This window comes from Nycticebus coucang, chromosome 22, assembly GCF_027406575.1.
Source record: "Nycticebus coucang isolate mNycCou1 chromosome 22, mNycCou1.pri, whole genome shotgun sequence".
NCBI classification, from domain to species: domain Eukaryota; kingdom Metazoa; phylum Chordata; class Mammalia; order Primates; family Lorisidae; genus Nycticebus; species Nycticebus coucang.
In genome coordinates, this window is record NC_069801.1 from 41,704,163 (window position 1) to 41,725,354 (window position 21,192).

At 49.7% G+C, this 21,192-nt stretch overlaps 2 protein-coding genes, 1 long non-coding RNA gene and 1 pseudogene across 8 annotated transcripts; 3 read left to right on the plus strand and 1 right to left on the minus strand.

The window, feature by feature from the left end:
• The first annotated feature begins 1,045 nt into the window (after positions 1-1,045).
• On the plus strand, positions 1,046-4,228 carry HPDL (4-hydroxyphenylpyruvate dioxygenase like). Its single transcript, XM_053575315.1, has one exon. The coding sequence runs from the start codon at positions 1,309-1,311 to the stop codon at positions 2,422-2,424; it is 1,116 nt and encodes a 371-aa protein (XP_053431290.1). The 5' UTR covers positions 1,046-1,308; the 3' UTR covers positions 2,425-4,228.
• A 953-nt stretch (positions 4,229-5,181) lies between these two features.
• LOC128574597 (uncharacterized) lies at positions 5,182-15,421 on the minus strand. 4 transcript variants are annotated; one of them, XR_008376828.1, is made up of 6 exons: positions 15,303-15,421; positions 9,648-9,765; positions 8,198-8,357; positions 8,075-8,114; positions 5,758-5,893; positions 5,182-5,673 (listed from the first exon to the last, which is right to left on the minus strand). It is a non-coding gene; the product is annotated as an uncharacterized LOC128574597 (long non-coding RNA). The 4 variants fall into 4 exon arrangements; XR_008376825.1 differs by lacking the exon at positions 5,758-5,893; XR_008376826.1 differs by lacking the exon at positions 5,758-5,893 and having other exon boundaries at positions 8,198-8,639.
• TOE1 (target of EGR1, exonuclease) lies at positions 15,237-21,057 on the plus strand. Of its 3 annotated transcripts, none has more exons than XM_053575307.1 (8): positions 15,237-15,389; positions 16,147-16,289; positions 16,396-16,436; positions 16,562-16,658; positions 17,307-17,465; positions 19,656-19,915; positions 20,122-20,281; positions 20,363-21,057. In XM_053575307.1, the coding sequence occupies exons 1-8, from the start codon at positions 15,338-15,340 to the stop codon at positions 20,981-20,983; spliced, it is 1,533 nt and encodes a 510-aa protein (XP_053431282.1). In that variant the 5' UTR covers positions 15,237-15,337; the 3' UTR covers positions 20,984-21,057. The 3 variants fall into 3 exon arrangements, with proteins under 3 accessions (XP_053431282.1, XP_053431281.1, XP_053431283.1); XM_053575306.1 differs by having other exon boundaries at positions 15,322-15,389; positions 16,102-16,289; XM_053575308.1 differs by lacking the exon at positions 15,237-15,389 and adding an exon at positions 15,647-15,769.
• LOC128574590 (group XIIA secretory phospholipase A2-like) lies at positions 17,472-19,643 on the plus strand (annotated as a pseudogene).
• Positions 21,058-21,192: the final 135 nt, after the last annotated feature.

Below are 21,192 nucleotides of genomic sequence, written 5' to 3' on the forward strand. Positions count from 1 at the left end.
GGACTACAGGCACCCACCACAACACCCGGATATTTTGTTATTGTTGTAGCTGTCATTGTTGTTTCGCAGGCCCAGCCCGGTTTCGAACCTGCCAGCCCCGGTGTATGTGTCTGGTGCCCTGTTGAGCTACAGGTGCCGAGCCATCCCTATATTTTTTAAATTGAAAAGAACATTAAGATTTAGAGGCAACCTCTAGAATTGTAAAGAAAAAGAAACTGCTTGCTCGGCGCCTGTATCTCAACGGCTAGGGCGCCAGCCATATACACTGGAGCTGGAGGGTTCGAATCCAGCCCGGGCCTGCCAAACAATGACAACTACAACCAAAAAATAAAAATAGCTGGGCGTGGTGGCGGACACCTGTAGTCCCAGCTACTTGGGAGTCTGAGACAAGAGAATTGCTTAAGCCCAAGAGTTTGAGGTTGCTGTGAGCTGTGACGCCATGGTACTCTACCGACGGTGACAAAGTGAGACTGTCTCAAAAAAAAAGAAAAGAAACTGCTAAAAAAATTCTGTGGTTGTGGAAGAATTCAGACTCCAGGCTCAGTGCCTGTAGCTCAAGCGGCTAGAGCGCCAGCCACATACACCGGAGCTGGCGGGTTCGAATCCAGCCCCGGCCGCCAAAAAACAATGGCGCCTGTAGTCCCACCTACTTGGGAGGTTGAGGCAAGAGATCACTTAAGCCCAAGAGTTTGAGGTTGCTGTGAGCTGTGACAATACCGCACTCTACCCAGGGCAACAGCTTGAGACTCTGTCTCAAAAAAAAAAAAAAAAAAAAAAGAATTCAGACTCCTCCCCTAATCCAGGCTGAGTCCCTGCACTGTGAAGGATAAATGAGAACCCAGCGCCTGGCACCGAGTGAAAGGAGCTATTGTGATCTCCTGGTCCAGGGAAGGGAGGTTCAGTGCCCAAGCGTGTGACCCGGCATGAGGCCCTGGGAAGGTGCAGCCCGGCGTCCTTGCAGTACCCTCTGAGACCGGGTCTGGGCGGGAAGGTGGAGCGTGTAAAGGGCGGAGTCACTTTGCCCGCCCCTTTTCTCCCGCTCATCTCCAGGTCTGGCTCCGCATGGTAGTCACTACTTGCGGCCCAGACCCAGTGGCCCTCAGGCAGCTCTAGGTTGAGGTGGCGCTGCAGGTGGAACCGCGAGTACTCTGGGAGTGGGCTGGCAATCTCTCCCTGGAAAAGACAGAGGGACGCGCTCTGCGGGAACTGGATTTCACCAGCCTCCGACGACCAGCCTGGGACTGAGAGCTCCGGAGCTCAGTAAGTGAGCGGCCCCCGAAGGTCAAGTCAAGATCACCTTCCCCCACCATGGCTGCGCCCGCTCGCCGTCTGTGCCACATCGCCTTCCACGTGCCCATGGGACAGACTCTCGCCGTGGACCTGCAGCGTGTCTTTGGCTTCCAGCTCCTGGCGGCGCGGGAGGCCGACGGCTGGCGGCAGCTGGCCCTGAGCAGCGGCGATGCCGTCTTTTTGGTAAACGAGGGCACGGGACCTGGGGAGCCTCTATACAGCCTGGACCCGCGGCACGTGGTGCCCAGCGCCACGAACCTGTGCTTTGACGTGGCAGACGCAGGTGCAGCCGCTCGAGCACTGGCTGCTGGGGGCTGTCGCGTGCCGGTGCCTCCTGTTAGAGTGCAGGATGCGCAGGGCACCGCCACCTACGCTGTGGTCAGTTCGCCTGCCGGCAATCTCAGCCTGACCTTGCTGGAGCGTGCAGGATACCGGGGGATCTTCCTCCCCGGCTTTGAGCCAGTCCCCTCCGCGCCGGGCCCTGGCTGGGTCAGCCACGTGGACCATCTGACCTTGGCCTGCATCCCTGGCAGCTCCCCCACACTCTTGCGCTGGTTCCACGACTGCCTGGGGTTTTGTCACTTGCCTTTGAGCCCAGGTGAGGATCCGGAGCTGGGCCTCGAGGTAGCCGCAGGGTCTGGGCGTGGGGGGTTGCGGCTCACTGCCCTGCAGACCCCAGCAGACAGTGTTGTTCCCACCCTGGTGCTGGCTGAGTCCTTGAGGGGGCCCACCCAAGGACAGGACCAGGTGGAGCAGTTCTTGGCCCGGCACAGGGGGCCAGGCCTGCAGCATGTGGGGCTATATACGCCCAACATCTTGGAGGCCACTGAGGGTGTGGCACTGGCCGGGGGCCAGCTCCTGTCTCCCCCTAAGGCCTACTACCAGCAGCCAGGCAAAGAGAGACAGATCCGCTCTGCAGGGCATGAACCTAGCCTTCTGGCCCAAAAGGGAATCCTGCTAGATGGCGATAAAGGCAAGTTTCTGCTTCAGGTCTTCACCAAGTCCCTTTTTGCTGAGGACACTTTCTTCCTGGAGCTGATTCAGAGGCAGGGGGCCACAGGTTTTGGCCAAGGCAACATTAGGGCCCTCTGGCAGTCTGTGCAGGAGCAAGCTGCCAGAAGCCAGGAAGCTTGAGAAGGGCCAGGGCCACCAGTCCTGAAGCTCTGGGACCAGCACAGGGCCTGCTGAAACTGAAGAACACCCACAGGAGACCCAGCTAGTGAAAGGTTTTGCCCTCAGGGGCTAGGTTACCTCTGTTTGGTAACTGCAGTTATAAAACTATGGACCATTTATTATGTATAATGCATATGTACAATATAAGGAATAAAAGAATTACGCCTACGGGAAATAGAATATAACCAATATTTTTGAGGCCTCCTTGAATTCCTGATTCTATGTCCTTGCCACTCACCCCCCAAATTCTGTAATTATGAATCTCTTTCCTATATTGTTTCACTACGTATGTATCCCTAAAAGAATGATTTTGTATTTGAAGTAGGAATTTAAGATAGAACAAATCCTCCTCTGTGCTTCCCCTTCCCACTGCAGGTGCAGAGAGACTGGGTCAGGATTGAGCCCAACCATGTAGGGTGAAGCCACTGCTCCAGTCAGAGCTGAACAGAAACCTAGACAGAGAGTGTTAGGTATCAGCCACTGCCAGGTGCTCCCTGCAGCTGCCTTCACCCTCTCCTGGGGGTTGGAGTAAGAGAGATCACTCTGGACAGAACACTCTTCCATCTGCCCAGGACTGGCTGAGAGCTCAGGTGGTAGAAGTCAGGACCAAGCTGGACTTACTCCAAGTGAGGGGGGCTAGGGAGAGGTATAGTCCAAAATGACTATACAAATAAGTACTTTACAGGATTTTCAGGGGTGGAGTCTTCCAGAGGCGTCACTCAGCGGCAGTGTTGGGGATGGGTGCGTTAGTGGAGATGTGGGGCTGAAAAAAGCTATCCAGGACTTGCTGGCCCCGGCTGGTCTTTTTCCGGCTGGATGGAGTGGACACCTGGGACCCTTTGGAACCCTGTGCAGAAGCCAAAGTAGGGAAGTACTGAGGAGGAAGCACAGGGAATCTTTTCCTTCCATGTACTTCCTCCACTCTACTGAGGTACCTCAGGTTCTAGCCTGCAGTCCCTGTCTCCTCAATCAACTCTCCAAAATGCTGCACCAGAGAATCTTCCCAAAATCCAAATCTGACTCTCTTCTCCACCTAAACAGTTTCCAAGTGATCTGGTGCTTAAGCCCTAACCGGGCTGGGCTGCTTTCCTGACCTCTTCTGATAAACCAACTGATCACACTCCTTAAGTGCTGAAGATTGTATTGTGAACCACCTTTGCTTATACTGTTCTTGGGCCTGGAAAGAACATCCTTACTGGCCAGGCACTGGCTTGTGCCTGAAATCCTTGCACTCTGACGGGCTGAGGCAGGAGGACTGCTTGAGCTGGCTCAAGACCAGCCTGAGCATGAGCAAGACACCTCCTCTACTAAAAATAGAAAAAAAAAACAAAAAACTAGCTGTGCATTGTGGGGGACACCTGTAGTCCCAGCTACTTGAGAAAGAGAAGCAAGAAGGCTGCTTGAGCCCAAGAATTTGAGATTGCTATAGACTATGATGATGGCGATGGCATTCTACCCAGAGCAACACAGAATCTCTCAAAAACTAACAAACAGGCTCGGTGCCTGTGGCTCAAGTGGCTATGGTGCCAGCCACATACACCTGAGCCCGCGGGTTCAAATCCAGCCTGGGCCCACCAAACAACAACGTCAGCTGCAACCAAAAAATACCTGGGCATTGTGGCAGGCACCTGTAGTCCCAGCTACTTGGGAGGCAGAGGCAGGGAATTGCTTGAGCCCAGGAGTTAGAGATTGCTGTGCGCTGTGATGCCACGGCACTCTACCCAGGGCGACAGCTCTGTCTCAAAAAAATAAAAAAACTAACAAACATCCTTATCATTGACTTCTTTCCCAAATCTGGACAAAACAAATCATTTCTGGGGCCCAGATTACTAGCTAATTCCTCCAAACAGACTTTCCTGATCCTTGCCTCCCAGATAGAAATGATGGTTCCCCATCTCATATCCCACAAAACCTAGTACACACATTTCACATACCTATGACACTGGACTGTTGCCTGTCAATTTGCTTCTGTCCCCTTACCCTGTATCCTACACTGCCAGGTCCCCAGATCAAGAACTATTCCTCTCCCCCTAGTGAAGCTTGGAGTAGAGGAGATTCACCCAAATATGCATCAGTTAACTGAAAACCATGGATCCAGCCCTGAGGAGAGATGGCTGGGTGAGGACAGACTCACCTTGTAGGTCCCTGGCGGTTGCCCCTCACACACATGAAACACCTAGCCAAGAGATGGGGAAGCCAAACCCCTGTGTCCTACCCTCAACTTCATACCCCAGCACGTCTGTTTAAAATACATGGTTTTTTTTGTTTTGTTTTGTTTTTTGTAGAGACAGAGTCTCACTTTATGGACCTCGGTAGAGTGCCGTGGCATCACACAGCTCACAGCAACCTCCAACTCCTGGGCTTAAGCGATTCTCTTGCCTCAGCCTCCCGAGTAGCTGGGACTACAGGCACCCGCCACAACGCCCAGCTATTTTTTGGTTGCAGTTCAGCCGGGGCCGGGTTTGAACCCGCCACCCTCGGTATATGGGGCCGGCGCCTTACCGACTGAGCCACAGGCGCCGCCCTAAAATACATGTTTTTAAAATGAAATGAAAGCTGTTAATTAGTTGGATGTAAGCACTCCGATTTGTATAAATAATCAACTCATTGAATCCCACAAAGGTATAAATGTATTCATGATCTATGTATATATGACTTAATAAAAAGAAAGAAATAAAATAAAATATGTTTTTTTTGTCCTGTTTATGCAGTAATAGATTCACGTAGAACATGTAGGAAACACAAAATAATACAACAAAGACAATAAAGGTAGTGCCTTTTTTTTTTTTGAGACAGAGCTTCAAGGTGTCGCCTTGGGTAGAGAGCTGTTGCATCATAGCTCACAGCAACCTCCAACTCCTGGGCTCAAGCAATTCTCTTGCCTCTGCCTCCCAAGTAACTGGGACTACAAGCGCCTGCCACAACGCCCGGCTATTTTTTGGTTGCAGCCATCATTGTTGTTTGACAGGCCCAAGCTGGATTCGAACCCACCAGCTCAGGTGTATGTGGCTGGCGCCTTAGCCACTTGAGCCACAGGCGCCAGAGCCCAGGTAGTGCGTTTTTTATGGTAGTGGAGACAGCTACGGTGCGAAATTCCTCCCACGTCACCCAGCAAGTGTCAGGTGGTGTGCTAGTCACTGAGGTTTGTCCCTCCATGGCCAGACCATATACTTGGTATGTCAGCTTGATGTGAGAGAAGATGTGGACCACCTGGAGGGAGGGCCAAGAGTCTTAAATAGCCTGTGGATATGGCCTCAAAGGCCATTATTCCCAGAACCTCCCCTGCTCACTCACCTCCCCAAGTGCTGAAGGCAGCCCTCTGGGAGGGGCCTGGCCCAAATCTGCAGTTCCTGTAGCAGGGCCTTGTACTAATGCTTCTCTGAGGGCTCCAAGGTCACAGAAGGGATCTCCCACAGTCCTGCCAGCAGACCTGAGAGAGGGCAGCCAGGTAGCAATGAGGCCGTACTTAGCTCCTTACTCCTTCAACCTCCCTTGCTGCACATGCCTCTGCCCTCTGGTATCTGACTTGGGCTGCTGTACCAGCAGAATTTGGGCACCCCCAAGGGCCTTGGGCTACTCCAGAAGGCAGGTAGCAGAGCATTCCTCCCTGGGGGGCCTACGGCTGGCCATTCAGGGAAAGTTGGCCACTCCCAGGGTATGGTCCCAAGGCTCTGTGGGAGGTGGGCACAGCTGGCACTGCCCAATGTTGGGAGCTGGGAATAGAGATCTCCAAGCCCCATTCAGGCCAAGAGGGTTTAGGCACCAAGCCCAGAAAGCAGGCCTGAGCCCGGGTCTGCAGGACCTTACTCAGGTTATAAAGCAACTGAGATGGGGTTTCTGCAGACTCCCTGATGGGGCCAGGAAAAGGCAGCAGTTAGGGCTGGTGCTCACCACATTCCTCTAAGTCAAGACTGCCCAGCAAACACTGTGAGACTGAAAGCTGCTCCGGCTCCACCTGAGAGGTGTAAGGTGTGGTGTCATGGGGCAAAGGTCACTCCCTAGGACCCTTCACTGCCCCTTCCCCAAGAGGCCCACTTCCTGGTGTGCCTGGCCCTGCACAGGGCATTGGCTGCAACATGGGCGATGTGGAGTACACACTGTGGCCTCTAGTTCCATGGCTGTTTGGTTGAAGTCCCTGGCCAAGCTGGGTCCACCAGATGCTGGACTACACTCTTATAAGAAGGAACATGGTGGCTCAGTGCCCGTAGCACAGTGGTTATGGCGCCAGCCACTTACACAGAAACTGGCAGGTTCGAACCTGACCTGGGCCAGCTAAACAACGATAACTACAACAAAAAATAGCCAGGTGTTGTGGCAGGCACCTGTAGTCCCAGCTACTTGGGAGCTGAGGCAAGAGCCCAGGAGTTTGAGGTTGCTGTGAGCTGTGACACTACAGCACTCTACTGGGGGTGACATAGTGAGACTCTGTCTCATTAAAAAAAAAAAAAAAGGAAAGGAACATGGCTGTTAGCCAAAGCCCCTTGACAGATACCCTTCCCATTAATTACCCCAATATCCTACTAAAGCTGCTAGGAGACAACGGTGCTGCTGGGATTAGCACCAATGGCTCAAACACGGTACAGCACCTGTACTACATTCCCGTCCACCACACCAGCTGCCTGGCAAGAGGAACTGAAATCAGTCTGGGCTGAGAGGAAGGAGGGTGGACATACACAAAGTGGAGGTGGGCTATGGACTCGCCTGGCCAAAGGCAATGGAAGCAATGGCCCCAGCTGTGTATCGCCCCACACCAGGCAGGAGCTGCTGCAGAGCCTCTGCTGTTCGTGGCATGTGACCCCCTAGCTCCTCTACTACCTGATTGGGGTGGGAAGACTCAAGGTTATGAGACATTCAAGGTCACTAGACTCCCACCCTCCTGCTACTCTTTTACCTTCTGAGCCCCCTCCTATAGTCACCAGCCTTAAGAATAGGCCAGCCCAGAGTTGGTTTACCTCCTATGGAAAATGTCAGAGAACAAAGAGATCACCGTCCCTCAGTGTCTCCATGCCCCCTAACCTAGTATAGTTTTCACCTCCAGGGAAGCACTGCCCAGGCCCTGCAGTGTAGACCACTTCTACAGCACCAAGGCAGGCAAAAAGAGATGAGGTCAAAGGTGAGAGTCATAGAAGCCTCATATTTACCTCAAAGTACAGATTCTCATCTGGGGTCTGATGAGAATCTGTACAGGAAAGTGAGGAGTCCTAGGGAGTGACCCTTGCCCCATGACACCGCACCTTACGCCTCTCAGGTGGAGCCAGAGCAGTTCTCAATCTCACAGCATCTGCTGGGCAGTCTTGACATAGAGGAGTGTGGTGAGCGCCAGCCCTAACCCCTGCCATCGTAGAAGCCTCATATTTACCCCAAAGTACAGATTCTCATCTGGGGTCTGACCCATGACCACCTGCCACTTTCTCCCTTGGCACCTGCATCTATCGGGTATAGTAATTGATCACCATGGCAACCTGGGTCTGGTGCAATATGACCTCTGAGAACCACACTGGGGAGAGAGGTTGGCATGAGGGCACTGCTGATCTGCCTTGGTCCTATCCCTTAGCCCCCAGACCCAAGGGCCTCAAGGCAAAGCCACCCTGCTCTCAGGAGAGGTACTGACCAGCATACACCCGCTTGTCTAGGTCCACTTCATGCTCCGCCTATTAATGAAACCCCAGACAGGGAGTTAGTGTGGAGGGGGCTAGGTGCCAGCCTCCCCCTCCACTGTCCCTCATCTACCTACCTGTCTTCTCTAGGATAGGTGCCACTTCTCTCGGTCGTACCAGCTCAGCAAATTTCCCTGGAAGGCTGTCACTTCAGCTGTGTCTCTGAATAGATGGTACGGGCAGATGGAGGCCTGCATTTCCACCTCTTCCGGCAGTCAGGAATTGTCACTGCACAGCCTGTACACCAGGGACCCAGCACACAGCAGCTATAGCAGTGTATTCCCGCTTAGGCGTTCCTCCACCCCAAATCTTGCTTAAGCTTTGAAGCTGTAGTCAGACCAGAGTTGTGTGTAGCCATGACCAAGTTTCTGGCCTTAATTTTCTCAGGGTGGTACTGTAGGCTCTTTTGTTTCTGGGCCAAAACCCAATAGTTTCAGCCAGGCATAATGTGTATCTTGTAGGGCTTTCTCATTTCCAAAACACTTTCAGGCTCATAAAGTCCATTTGATCCCATGAAAACTACAAGGGAGGAAATAAGGCTATTGCTCCATTTTATTCTATTTTGTGTGTATATATTATATCTATATATGTTTCTTTTTTTCTTTTAGACAGAGTCTCACTATGTCGCCCTCAGTAGAGTGCTGTGCTGTCACAGCTCACAGCAACCTCAAACTCAGGGGCTTAAGCGATTCTCCTGCCTCAGCCTCCCAAGTAGCTGGGACTACAGGCACCCGCCAAAACACCCGGCTATTTGTTAGTTGTAGTTGCCATTGTTGTTTAGCAGATCGAGCCCCGGTGTATGTGGCTAGTGCCCTAACCACTGAGCTGGCACCAAGCCTGATCCATTTTACAAATAAGAAAGCAGCCATCTTGACCAGGCACAGTGGCTCATACCTGTAATCCTAACACTCTGAGAGGCCAAGGCGGGTGGACTGCTTGAGCTCACGAGTTCAAGACCAGCCTGAGCAAAAGCAAGACCCCGACTCAACTGAAAACAGAAAAACTGAGGCAAGAGGATCACTTGAGCGCAAGTTGGAGGTTGCTGTGAGCTAGAATACCATGGCACTCTACCCAGGACAACAGCTTGAAACTCTGTCTCAAAAAAAAAAAAAAAGAGAGAGAAGAAAGCAGACATTTAGAGCACTTATCCGAATGTCACATAGCAACACACAACACACAAGATTATACCCATACTTAATCTCTAATTTCTTTTTTTTTTTTTTAATTTCAACTTCCTTGTTCATTCTTCTTCGTTTGAAATACTCTTTTTTATCTTCCTCTGGCGATGTTCTTGATGTTAGTAGAGACGGGGTCGTACTCTGGCTCACTGCTGTTCATACTGGTCTCAAATCTCTGAGCTCAGGCAATCCACCCACCTCGGCCTCCCACAGCGCTGGGACTACAGGCGTGAGCCACCACGCCTGGCCATCTCTAATGTCTTTAACATACCATGCTCCCTAAATCTGCCCCCTTTCATGGCCTATGAAACCAGCCCCCTGAGCCTTGGGCCACAATCAAGCTCCTCACCATCAGAGACAGAAGGCTTTGCCTGCTTGCTGCTGAGGACGTGTTTCTCCCTTTCCTTCTGGCTGGCTGGCCGCTTCCTGCGACCACTTCCCACAGCTGTTTGTGGCTTCCTCAAGGCCTGGAACAGAAAGACCTAGTTAAAATAGTCACAATGCGGCTGAATCTTGAGGCTCTACAGAGATGGTAGCCACTTCCCACCCCACACCATTCATATCTAGCTTTTGTCAAGCACTATCAAGATGCTCATGGGTCTGCTCTTGCTGGCTGTAACACTGAGGTATGACCAATATGCCTGAGCAAGTGGCCTCAGGGGGACCAGCATGAGTAAGCCCTGGAGACTTGCAAAAAGTAAGAAGCCAGGGCTGGTAGGGGTCAAGCACCAAAGCCTTCTGCTTGGGAGCACTTGTATATCCAGGATGCATAGATACAGGTTGTTCAGGTATATCCGTGAGCATGGGGGTATGAGGTTTCTCTGCTAGAAATATAATCTGGTTACACTGAAACAGCCGTTAGCAGTAATCTAGCAGCCATTAGCAGTCATCTAGCCCAAAACCTTTATTTATTTATTTATTTATTTTTGCAGTTTCTGGCTGGGGCTGGGTTTGGGTTTGAACTCTACTCCTTTGAGCCACAGGCGCCGCCCCTTTTTTTTTTTAATGTCACCCTCAGTAGAGTACTGTGGCATCACAGCTCACAGCAACCTCAAACTCTTGGGCTTAAGCAATTCTCTTGCCTCAGCCTCCCAAGTAGCTGGGACTACAGCACCCACCACAACGCCTAGCTATTTTTTGTTGCAGTTGTCATTGGTGTTTAGCTGGCCCCGGCCGGGTTCGAACCGCCAGCCTCGGTGCATGCAGCCAGCGCTGTAACCACTGTGCAATGGGCACCGAGCCTGTTTTTTGTTTGTTTGTTTTTTTGAGACAGTCTCAAGCTATCACCCTGGATAGAGTGCCATGGTGTTATAGCTCACAACAACCTCCAACTTAGGCTCAAGTGATCCTCTTAACTCAGGTTTTCTATTTTTAGTAGAGATGGGGTCTCACTTTTGCGCAGGCTAGTCTCGTGAGCTCAGGTAATCCACCAGTCTCAGCCTCTCAGAGTGCTAGGATTATAGTAATGAGCCACTGCACCCAGCCCCCAAATCTTCATTTTATGGAAAGAAAAAATTCGAGGATCAAAAAGGGAAAAAGATCCATCGGAGACAAGCCTGTAATCCTAGCACTCTGGGAGGCCCAAGTGGGTGGATTGCCTGAGCTCACGAGTTGGAGACCAGCCTGAGCCAGAGCAAGACCTTGTCTCTAAAAAATAGCTGGGTGTTGTGGCCGGCGCTTGTAGTCCCAGCTACTTGGGAGTCTGAGACAAGAGAATCGCTTAAATCCAAGAGTTTGAGGTTGTTGTGAGCTATGACGCCATGGCACTCTATTGAGGGTGACAAAGTGAGACTGTCTCAAAAAAAGAAAAGAAGAAAAGAACTGCTAAGAAATTCTGTGCTTGTGGAAGAATTCAGACGCCAGGCTCAGCGCCTATAGCTCAAGCGGCTAGGGTGCCAGCCACATACACTGGAACTGGTGGGTTCGAATCCAGCCTGGGCCCGCCAAACAACAACTATAACCAAAAAATAGCCAGGCATTGTGGTGGGCGCCTGTCGTCCCAGCTACTTGGGAGGCTGAGGCAAGAGAATCACTTGAGCCCAACAGTGTGAGGTTGCTGTGAGCTGTGACACCATGGAACTCTACTGAGCGCAACAGTGACTCTGTCTCACAAAAAACAAAAAAAAAATGTCAAAGAACAGACAGCAAATCAGGGCAAGAGAGATGAGCTATTTCTATGTCTTTTCTTTTTTGAGACAGAGCCTCAAGCTGTCACCCTGGGTAGAGTGCCGTGGCATCACAGCTCATAGCAGCCTCCAACTCCTGGGCTCAAGTGAGTCTCCTACCTCTGCCTCCCAAGTAGCTGGAATTATGGATGTCTGCCACAACACCCAGCTATTTTTTGGTTGCAGCCATCGTTGTTGTTTGGCGGGCCCAGGTTGGATTCGAACCGGTCAGCTCAGGTGTATGTGGCTGGCGCCTTAGCCGCTTGGGCCATAGGTGCTGAGCCTATTTCTATTTCTAATCTTTTCCTGATCTAGATTATAGCTGGTGATCTTTACTGATCTGACTGTTCTTCTAGACATTTTATCTACTAGCTAATAGCACTTAGTAAGTGCTTACTCTGGATCCCACAAAGAGCTTTATAGGCTCTCTCACTCAATTTCCTGATGATTCCATGAAGTACTTACGAGTATTACCTTCATGTTAGTTATGAGGCAACTGAGGTTAAGCAACCTGTTCATTCAAATACAGTGCCTACACTCTTCTTGTCTGCTATATTCAGTCCCTACTAAGCCTCTCATTCAAATTTGAAACCTCTGACTTAACCACTTCATTATCATCAAGAGCTTTCTTCTTGGAGAGAAAAAACAAAACAAGATAAAAAACACAATCAGCAACAACAAAAAAAAAAAAAACAGATATACAAACCTACCTCCGAAAATTGCACTATCCTAACCTCCTCCTCTTCAAGGGCCTGCTCCTCCAATCCCTGCCAACCAATACTTTTTTCATAGCTAAACTCACTTACTTCCATATTTCATTCTACAGTCCATTGTCCAAAGAGCAAAGGAACTTTTCAGACATGATCATGTCACTGCCTTCCTTCAATGGCTTTCCATTACATCCTGTTTTTTTTTTCTTTTTTGGAGACACAGAGTCTCACTTTATCATCCTTGGTAGGGTGCTGTGATGTCACAGTTCACAGCAACCTCAAATTCCTTGGCTTATGCAATTCTCCTGCTGCAGCCTCCTGAGTAGCTGGGACTACAGGTGCTCACCACAACACAGTGAGGGTATTTTTGTTGCAGTTTGGCTGGGGCTGGGTTTGAACCCGCCATCCTCGGTATATGGGTCTGGCGCCCTACCCACTGAGCCACAGGCACCGCCCATACATCCTTGAACAATATTTATTGAGTGCCTACTATGTGCCAAACAATTTTCAGTGATTAGAATACTTTAGTTGGCTCAGCGCCTATAGCACAATTGTTACAGCGCCAGCCACATGCACCAAGGGTGGTGGGTTCGAACCTGCCCTGAGCCAGCTAAACATAAATGACAACTGCAACAACAACAACAACAAAATAGCTGGGCGTTGTTGCGGGCACTTGTAATCTCAGCTACTTGGGAGGCTGAGGCAAGAGAATCGCTTAAGCCCAAGAGTTTGAGGTTGCTGTGAACTGTGACACCACAGCATTCTACCCAGGGTGACAGCTTGAGACTCTGTCTAAAAAAAAAAAAAAATAGAATAGTAAATAAAACGTTAAAAGTTTTTTGCCCTAGGCAGGGCATGATGGCTCACACCTGTAATCCTAGCATTCTGGGAGGCCTAAGTGGGAATATACTCTTGAGCTCAGGAGTTTAAGACCAGAGACCCCATCTCCACTAAAAATAGAACTTTGGACATCTGGACTTTGTGGCAGATGTCTGTAGTTCTAGCTACTTGGGAGGCTGAGTCAGGAGGGTCACTTGCCCCCAGGAGTTGGAGGTTGCTGTGAACTAGGCTGACACCATAGCACTCTAGCCTGAGCCAAAGTGAGACTCTGCCTCAACCAAAAAAAAAAAAGAAGATTCCTACCTCTGTGGAACTTATATTCTAATGTGGAAAGACAACAAATAATGCATATAGTAAATTATATAGGATGTTAAACAATAAATATTAGTATAAAAAAGGAAAGCAGAGCAAGTAAAGGGATAGAGTGCCCAGGCGAGGGGTGGAATGTTACAATTTTGCTCTATTTTTTTTTTTCAGGGTAACAAAGAGAGATTTTGTTTAGGAAGAACAAAGAGAAAACTTAGCACTTCCAAAGAGAGTTGGAAGTGGGCTCCTCTCATGGAGAAACTGTGAAACTAAATACTGAGTATGTATGGTGCTTAAAAAAAGAGAGAAACTGTGAGAGAGGGAATGTTGCAATTTGAAAGAACGGAGTCCTGGCCTGCATGACTAAAGTGCTATGTGACCAGTTGAATTACTTAAAGCATATGGAAACCTATGGGAAAGGCCAGGTATGAGTGCAAAGGCCCTAAAGAGGGTGCCTGGTATGTTTGTCATACAGTAAGTACATCAAGGTGATTAAAACGGAATGAAGTGGGGGCCAATAGTAGGATGGTATGGGAGACAGTCTCTTTTTCCAGCAACCACCCTCCCTCCACCCACAAAGAACCTTATAAATGGGCGGCACCTGTGGCTCAAGGAGTAGGGTGCCAGTCCCATATGCCGGAGGTGGCGGGTTCAAACCCAGCCCCGGCCAAAAAAAAAGAACCTTATAAGCCACTGGAAGGCTTTGGCTGTCATACCCTTGCTCTTCAAATAGGAGCTAGTGTTCTTACTATAGCCTGGTCGGTCCAGGGTCAGGACTCCACCCACATCATCCCTTCTTACTATGCTTTTGTTACTTGAATTTAGCTGTTTCAGTGGCTAAACTGTCCAGCTTGAGGCCTCATGCAATCCATTTGCTCTCCTGGACATCTCTTCCATGCTTGACCTAACATCTAGTAACTTTTCAGGTTTAACCTTAGAAGTCCAAATCAGGTCCCCCAGTCTTACCCTTTCCCATACTTTTCCATTAGAACTCTTATTCCAGTTCTAACTTCACAATTCATTAGTAGTTTAGAGCTCCTGTTTATAGAGCTGATTCAGTTCAGTAAACAGGCTTCTTGTGATTCTACTGGTCAGTGTCCCACTTCCCACCCTTAATTTAAAAATCTGCAAGAGTAAAAGGACTGATCTCTTCTGTTGACTGCTGTGTTCCCAGAGCCAGTGCCAGCTAAACTGTACATAATAAACAACTGTTAAATGACCTAAGGGTAATAGGATGGAGAATAGCCAATAGAGATTTCCCTTTCTTTAGGGAGAAACGCAAACAGTTCTGAATAATGATAAAAAAGACTCAGGAGAAAGCGAAAAGTTGAAGACCAACTAGAAACAGTGAATAGCCACGGACAGAGGATGGAAACTGGAATGCTTGGGGAGGAACCGGTCTCCGGTAGAAACAACACTCTTGAGTCATGTTCAATCTCCCTCTACGTCAATTATACCACCACATTGCTTTACAGTTTGTGCCTTCCTCATCATCCCTACTGTCAGACCTTTAATTCAAGTCCACATTCCCACTTGCATTGCTCCAAAAGCTTCCCTGCCCGCTGGTCAGCTGCTCTGCTTTGTCCTGTGCCCTGAGCTCCGCCTTTCGCTAAGCTCTCCATCCTCTCTGGGGCATTGCCGATGCCGAAAACATTCTAACTCCCAAAAGTGCTTTAAGTTCAAGGTCAAGCAGTGCCACCTGCCTCACTCGAGCCGCGGGGCCGTGCTGATGAAGACAGCGCGACACCGAGGTTCTACGGTCCAGGTCAGGAGAGCCGGAAAAAGAATTTACTTTGCAACTCACCTCCCCAGCCCGCTAGGGACGCACGCCAAGGGGCGTGGCTCCTGCACAACGGCCGGCGAGCCTGCCGCACCAGCCAATAAGCAATTAGAGCGCGCTCGCGCCAGACTCGGAGTGCGAGACCCCGCCCCATCCCCTGCCGCCTGAGCCTACCCCTGAGGCAAAGCGGAAGTCGCGCTTACCCACAGAACCACTCAGGCTGGAGACGCGCGGCGTTATGGCCGCGGACAAAGAAGATGGCGCAGCTTCAGATACAGCGGTTTCCGAAGGTGAGCAGCTTTCCAGGGGTGGCCTTAAAAACCTTTGCAACCCAGGGAACGGGTAGGCCTCGGGCTTATATTTCTAAAGACAGAACTGAAACTTCAGAGGACTAGCTCCTTCCGCCTGAAGCAGCCACGAGCCGACTACAAATCCCGGCGTGCACTGCGGCGCAGGCGGCCAAAACCTGGAGTGTTGGGAGCACAGCCAGGCCTCGTGGCAGGTCGGGAGATGTAGTCTGGAGCTCCTGACTGTTAATAGATGTGATTCAATGAACAGTCTAAGGGTTGTGGTCCGGAGGAACTAGGAAGGATTGGGAGGTCTGTTGTGGGGCATTATTTATCTGGCTCTGAGGAATACTGGGAACCGTCACGTGTGCCTGCTAGGAACAGTAAGTATAGATTTTTGTGGTATATTAAGAGAGCTGAAATCCTCAAGCCCTGCAAAATATTTTCCTTCAGGACATGAGAAAAATAAACCTCAAAGTCATCTGGTCTAGCTTTGCCCTTTATAGATTGTGACACTAGGGGAAGAAATTTTCCCGGGCTCACATAGGCCACTAAAAGACCCAGGCATCCTCTTCCCCAGTTCAGGATAGTATCCTCTCCAGGGCCTGTTGTGTAGAACACATGGGATGCAAAAGCTTGAGGGAAAAGCTATCAATGGACCCCCTACCCCCAGCCATTGCCTAGCTTGATAACTGATGTCTGTTTCTCTGGCCAGGGGTCTTGACCCTGCATGAACATTCATCAACCTCCTTACTCCCAGATGGTGTCAGCAAAAGCACAAAATCTGGGGAGGACCTAGCAGTCCAGGTTCCTGTGGTGGATGTGCAAAGCAACAATTTCAAGGAGATGTGGCCATCCCTCCTGCTGGCCATAAAAACAGCTAACTTCGTGGCTGTGGACACGGTGAGGGTTGGGAAACAGGGAGGGCAGATAGTTGTGAAAGGACTGGGGGGCCTATTACCCCCCAGGTGCTGGGGGCCTATTACCACTTCCTTTTACCCACCTACAGGAGCTGAGTGGGCTTGGGGACAGGAAGAGTTTGCTGAACCAGTAAGTATAAGGCCTGTTCATTTTAGTCTCAGACCTAAACTCTGGAGGGGAGGTGGTGTCAGTCCCAGGTGGTTTGGGTCTTTCATGTGGCTAACTCACAAGCCACTGTCACATCCAACCCCGAGGTGCATCGAAGAACGGTATAAGGCTGTGTGTCATGCTGCCAGGACCCGTTCTGTCCTCTCCTTGGGCCTTGCCTGCTTCAAGCAGCAGCTAGACAAGGTATGAGATGATCTCACCCCCCACATCCCAGTTCTATAGCTGGTGGGAGGAGGGTTAAGATCCTGGGGAACATCGGGTATGAGGTTTTCCTTCTCTCCCCAATTTTTCTTTTTTTTGAGTTTTTTTTTTTTTTTAGAGCCAGTGTCTCACTTTGTTGCCCTCAGTAGAGTGCAGTGGCATCACAGCTCACAGCAACTTCCAGCTCTTGGGCTTAGGCAATTTTCTTGCCTCGGCCTCCTGAGTAGCTGGGGCTACAGGTGCTCGCCACAATGCCTGGCTATTTTTTGTATTGCAGTCTGGCCAGGGCTGGGTTCAAACCCTCCACCCTCAGTATATGGGGCCTGTGCCCTACTTACTGAGCCACAGGCGCCATCCTCTTCTCCCAAATCTTGAGGTTTTGGTTTTTTTTTTTTTTTTGAGACAGTCTCTTGGTAGAGTGCATGGCGTCACAGCTCACAGCAACCTCCAACTCCTGGGCTTAGGGGATTCTCTTGCTTCAGGCGCCCAGCTATTTTTTGTTGCAATTTGGCTGGGGCCAGGTTTGAACCTGCCACCCTCGATATATGGGGCCGGCGCCCTACCCACTGAGCCACAGGTGCAACCCTATTCTCCCAAATCTTGATATAAGAGACCTTCTTTCTCTCCCAGGGAGAACATTCCTACCTGGCTCAAGTCTTCAATCTCACCCTGTTGTGCATGGAGGAGTATGTCATAGAACCAAAGTCTGTACAGTTCCTGGTACAGCATGGCTTCAACTTCAACCAGCAGTATGCCCAGGGGATCCCTTACCATAAGGGCAATGACAAGGTAGGCATCCAGCCTCGGGTCTGCCCCTTTTGTGATTTCTTTTCTTCCTATATTAGGCTACATGCCTAGGGAGAATCTGCTGCTTAAGGAACATGAGAAATCACTAGTGACAGAGATGAGGAAACAAAACTGGTTGGAGGGAGGGGTGCGCGGGTCGGCCTGGAAGGAGGCGTGGGCATGGAGCCAGTGGCAGCCGCATTGTCTGGGGCCTGCACTGCGGGGGCTCCTTGGGGGCTCGCCCGGCTTTAGGGACCCGAGGAGCCCGGCGCTGTGCCGATGGCCCTGCTCCCACGACCCGCGCTCACCCTCCCGCTGCTCCTGCTGGCCACGGGGATCAGGTGCCAGGAACAGGCCCAGACCACCAACTGGAGGGCCACCCTGAAGACCATCCGGAACAACATCCACAAGATAGACACCTACCTGAACGCCACCTTGGACCTCCTAGGAGGGGAGGACAGGCTCTGCCAGTTATAAGTGCAGTGACGGATCTAAACTTTTCCCACATTATGGTTACAGACCCTACCTGCCGAATGGATGTGGTTCTCCACTGTTTGGTGTTCATCTTAACATTGGTATCCCTTCCCTGACAAAGTGCTGCAACCAACATGACAGGTGCTATGAGACCTGTGGCAAAAGCAAGAATGACTGTGATGAGGAGTTCCAGTATTACCTCTCCAAGATCTGCCGAAATGTGCAGAAAACATGAGGACTAGCTCAGCATGTTCAGGCATGTGAAACAACCGTGGAGCTCTTGTTTGACAGTGTCATACATTTAGGCTGTAAACCATACCTGCACAGTCAGCAAGCTGCATGTAGATGCCGTTATGAAGAAAAAACAGATTTTTAAGGAAGATACTGACAGCTGGTGACAGATGATGATGGAAGAACATAGTCTTTGACCAAGAACAAATGTTTTTATAGCATAAAAGTATCTTATTTTATGAAAAGATTATTTTAAGACCTGTAAATGTAAAAGTTTACATTTTAACATTAAAACCTCAAAGTAAAACATCGTGGAAGAGGTCAGAGGAGGCGCGCCTACCTTCTCAGCCACCCTCCTGGTGGTGGTGCCTTAGTGTGCCAAATTGTCTTGACCAGTATGTTTTAAGGGCAGAATTTTTATAAAGAAGCATTATATAACTTGATTTTTGCAACCAAATTTACCAAGAAAAATGAGATCAAATATAAAATTCATTATAAAGGCTGTTCAACATTTTTTTTTTTTTTGGAACTACGGGAAATTCTTCATTTGGAAGTGTTATTTGTTTACTAGAAAATTTTAAATACACATTTATACCTGAAAGAAACTGAATTTATTCTTTGTCTATTTTAATTACACATAATTTGTTGTTTTTCTATAGTCCATTGAGCCTATAAATAAGTCACACTTCTATTAGGACTAGTTATAAGGACAAAGTTTCTGTGTCTGTTTTTCAGCTGATCACCACTCAGGAAACAAACCCAGCGTATGTAATCTAAATATTATGTAATATGCGTAGAAGGTGACGTGAAGAAGATACAAAAACATAGCTACTTCCCTTTTTATGGACCGCTCATAACACAAAGGTCTAAATTGGAGTAAAGGTGGATATAATGAAACAAATGACACGTTATTTAACAAACAGATTAGTGCGTTATTTACTGTTATGCTTTGATGTTTATTTCCTAGCACTTGTTCCTTCTGGTAGATACTGGGATATTTTTAAAAGACTGTAACCTTTTACTAATTGTGGACTTAATAAAAGTTGTTCTTGATAAAAAAAAAAAAAACTGGTTGGAGGTCAGGTGGGTGACTCACACCTGTAATCTTAGCACTCTGGGAGGCTGAGGTGGGAAGATTGCTTGAGCTCACCAGATAAGACCAGCCTGAGCCAGAGCAAGACCCCATCTCTAAACAGTACTGGGGTGTTGTGGTAAATGCCTATAGTCCCCACTACTCCAGAGGCTGAGGCAGGAGGGTCACTTGAGCCCAAGAGTTTGAGGTTGCCATGAGCTATGATGCTAGGGCACTCAACTGAGGGTGACAAAGTGAAATTCTGTGTCAAAAAAGAAAAAAAAGACTAATGTGGGGGAAGTACTAGGTTAGGCAGAGGGAGAATTTTCTGGGTCCAAAAGCCTGGAATAAGTGTCCTATAGAAGAGGCTTCCTGGGGGATTCTATCCTTACTAATAACCCCTTCCTTCTACCTAGGGTGATGAGAGCCAGAGCCTGTCAGTGCGGACACTGTTTCTGGAGCTGATCCGGGCCCGGCGGCCCCTAGTGCTACACAATGGCCTTATAGATTTGGTGTTCCTGTACCAGAACTTCTATGCACACCTCCCAGATAATCTGGGAACCTTCACCGCTGACCTATGTGAGATGTTCCCAGCAGGCATTTATGACACCAAATATGCTGCTGAGTTTCATGCTCGCTTCATAGCCTCCTACTTAGAATATGTGTTCCGGAAATGGTGAGGAAATGCCTGAGGGAAAGGGGTGGGGCCTGATAGGAGCCTATTTCATTTACTTAAGATATTTATTGAGCTCTTGCCATGTGGTAGGCACTGTTTTAGGTGCTGAGGATTCAGCAGTGAACAAAACAGACAAAAAAAAAAAAAAACCCTGTTCTCATGGAGCTTATATGCTAGTGGACCAATACCCTCTTGCGCTGTTGCAGTGAACGGGAAAATGGGAAGCAGCGGGCAGCTGGCAGTCCATATCTTACCCTGGAGTTCTGCAGCTATCCTTCTAGCATGAGGGCCCATATTGACTACCGCTGCTGCATGCCCCCTGCAACCCACCGCCCTCAGTCCACCAGTGTCTGTGACAACTTCTCGGTGAGAACGCCTGCCTGTTTACTGGGGGAGGGGAGGTTCTGATGCCCAGAACCCCTTTCTAAGCCTTTTTCTCACCTCTAGGCCTATGGCTGGTGCCCTCTGGGACCACATTGTCCTCAGTCCCATGATATTGACCTTATCATTGACACTGATGAGGCTGTGCTGGAGGATAAGAGGCGACGGCGACGGCGTAGGGAAAAACGGAGGAGGGCTTTATTGAGCCTGTCTGGGACACAGACATCTGAGGAAGCAAAGAATGGTCCTCCCATGAAGCAGGTCTGTGAGGATAGCCTCAAGGCTGAGGAAACAGAGCAGAAGGTGGCTGAAGATGAAACTAGGAGCCTGCCTTTCTCTGAGCAAGGTCACAAAAATGACGTGGAGCTAGGATTTAAGACAGCAAACTCTGAAAAAGCTGACATGGCTACCTCGGAAGCCCCAGGGAGTCAATCCAGTCCTAACCCAGTGCCTGGGGATGGATTGCATCGGGCCGGTTTTGATGCCTTTATGACAGGTTATGTGATGGCCTATGTGGGAGTGAATCAGGGACCTCAGTCTTGCAGCTCTGGACCCTGGCTCCCTGAATGTCACAACAAGGTGTATCTGAGTGGCAAAGCTGTACCCCTCACGGTGGCCAAGAGCCAGTTCTCCCGTTCCTCCAAAGCCCACAACCAGAAGATGAAGCTGGCTTGGGGCAGCAGCTGACCCATCTTCTACCTCGCAGTTAGGGGCCGAGAAAGAGCAGCTAAGGGTAGAACAGAGGTATTTGGGTCTCTCTAGCTTGTAAATGTCATATTCTCAACTACTACTTAGTTTGGGGCAGGGGGAACGAAGTGGTCCTGGTGGAGATATTGCTGCATTGACCGGGACATTCTCCTTTACCCCAGAGGCTGAGGTATGCACGGGTACAAGAA

Coding starts and splice junctions, on each gene's coding strand:
- TOE1 (XM_053575306.1), top strand. CDS start 15,338: ATGGCCGCGGACAAAGAAGATGGCGCAGCTTCAGATACAGCGGTTTCC. Junction 16,437..16,561: donor AGGAAGAGTTTGCTGAACCA/GTAAGTATAAGG, acceptor TCCAACCCCGAG/GTGCATCGAAGAACGGTATA. Junction 17,466..19,655: donor ACCATAAGGGCAATGACAAG/GTAGGCATCCAG, acceptor CCTTCTACCTAG/GGTGATGAGAGCCAGAGCCT.
- HPDL (XM_053575315.1), top strand. CDS start 1,309: ATGGCTGCGCCCGCTCGCCGTCTGTGCCACATCGCCTTCCACGTGCCC.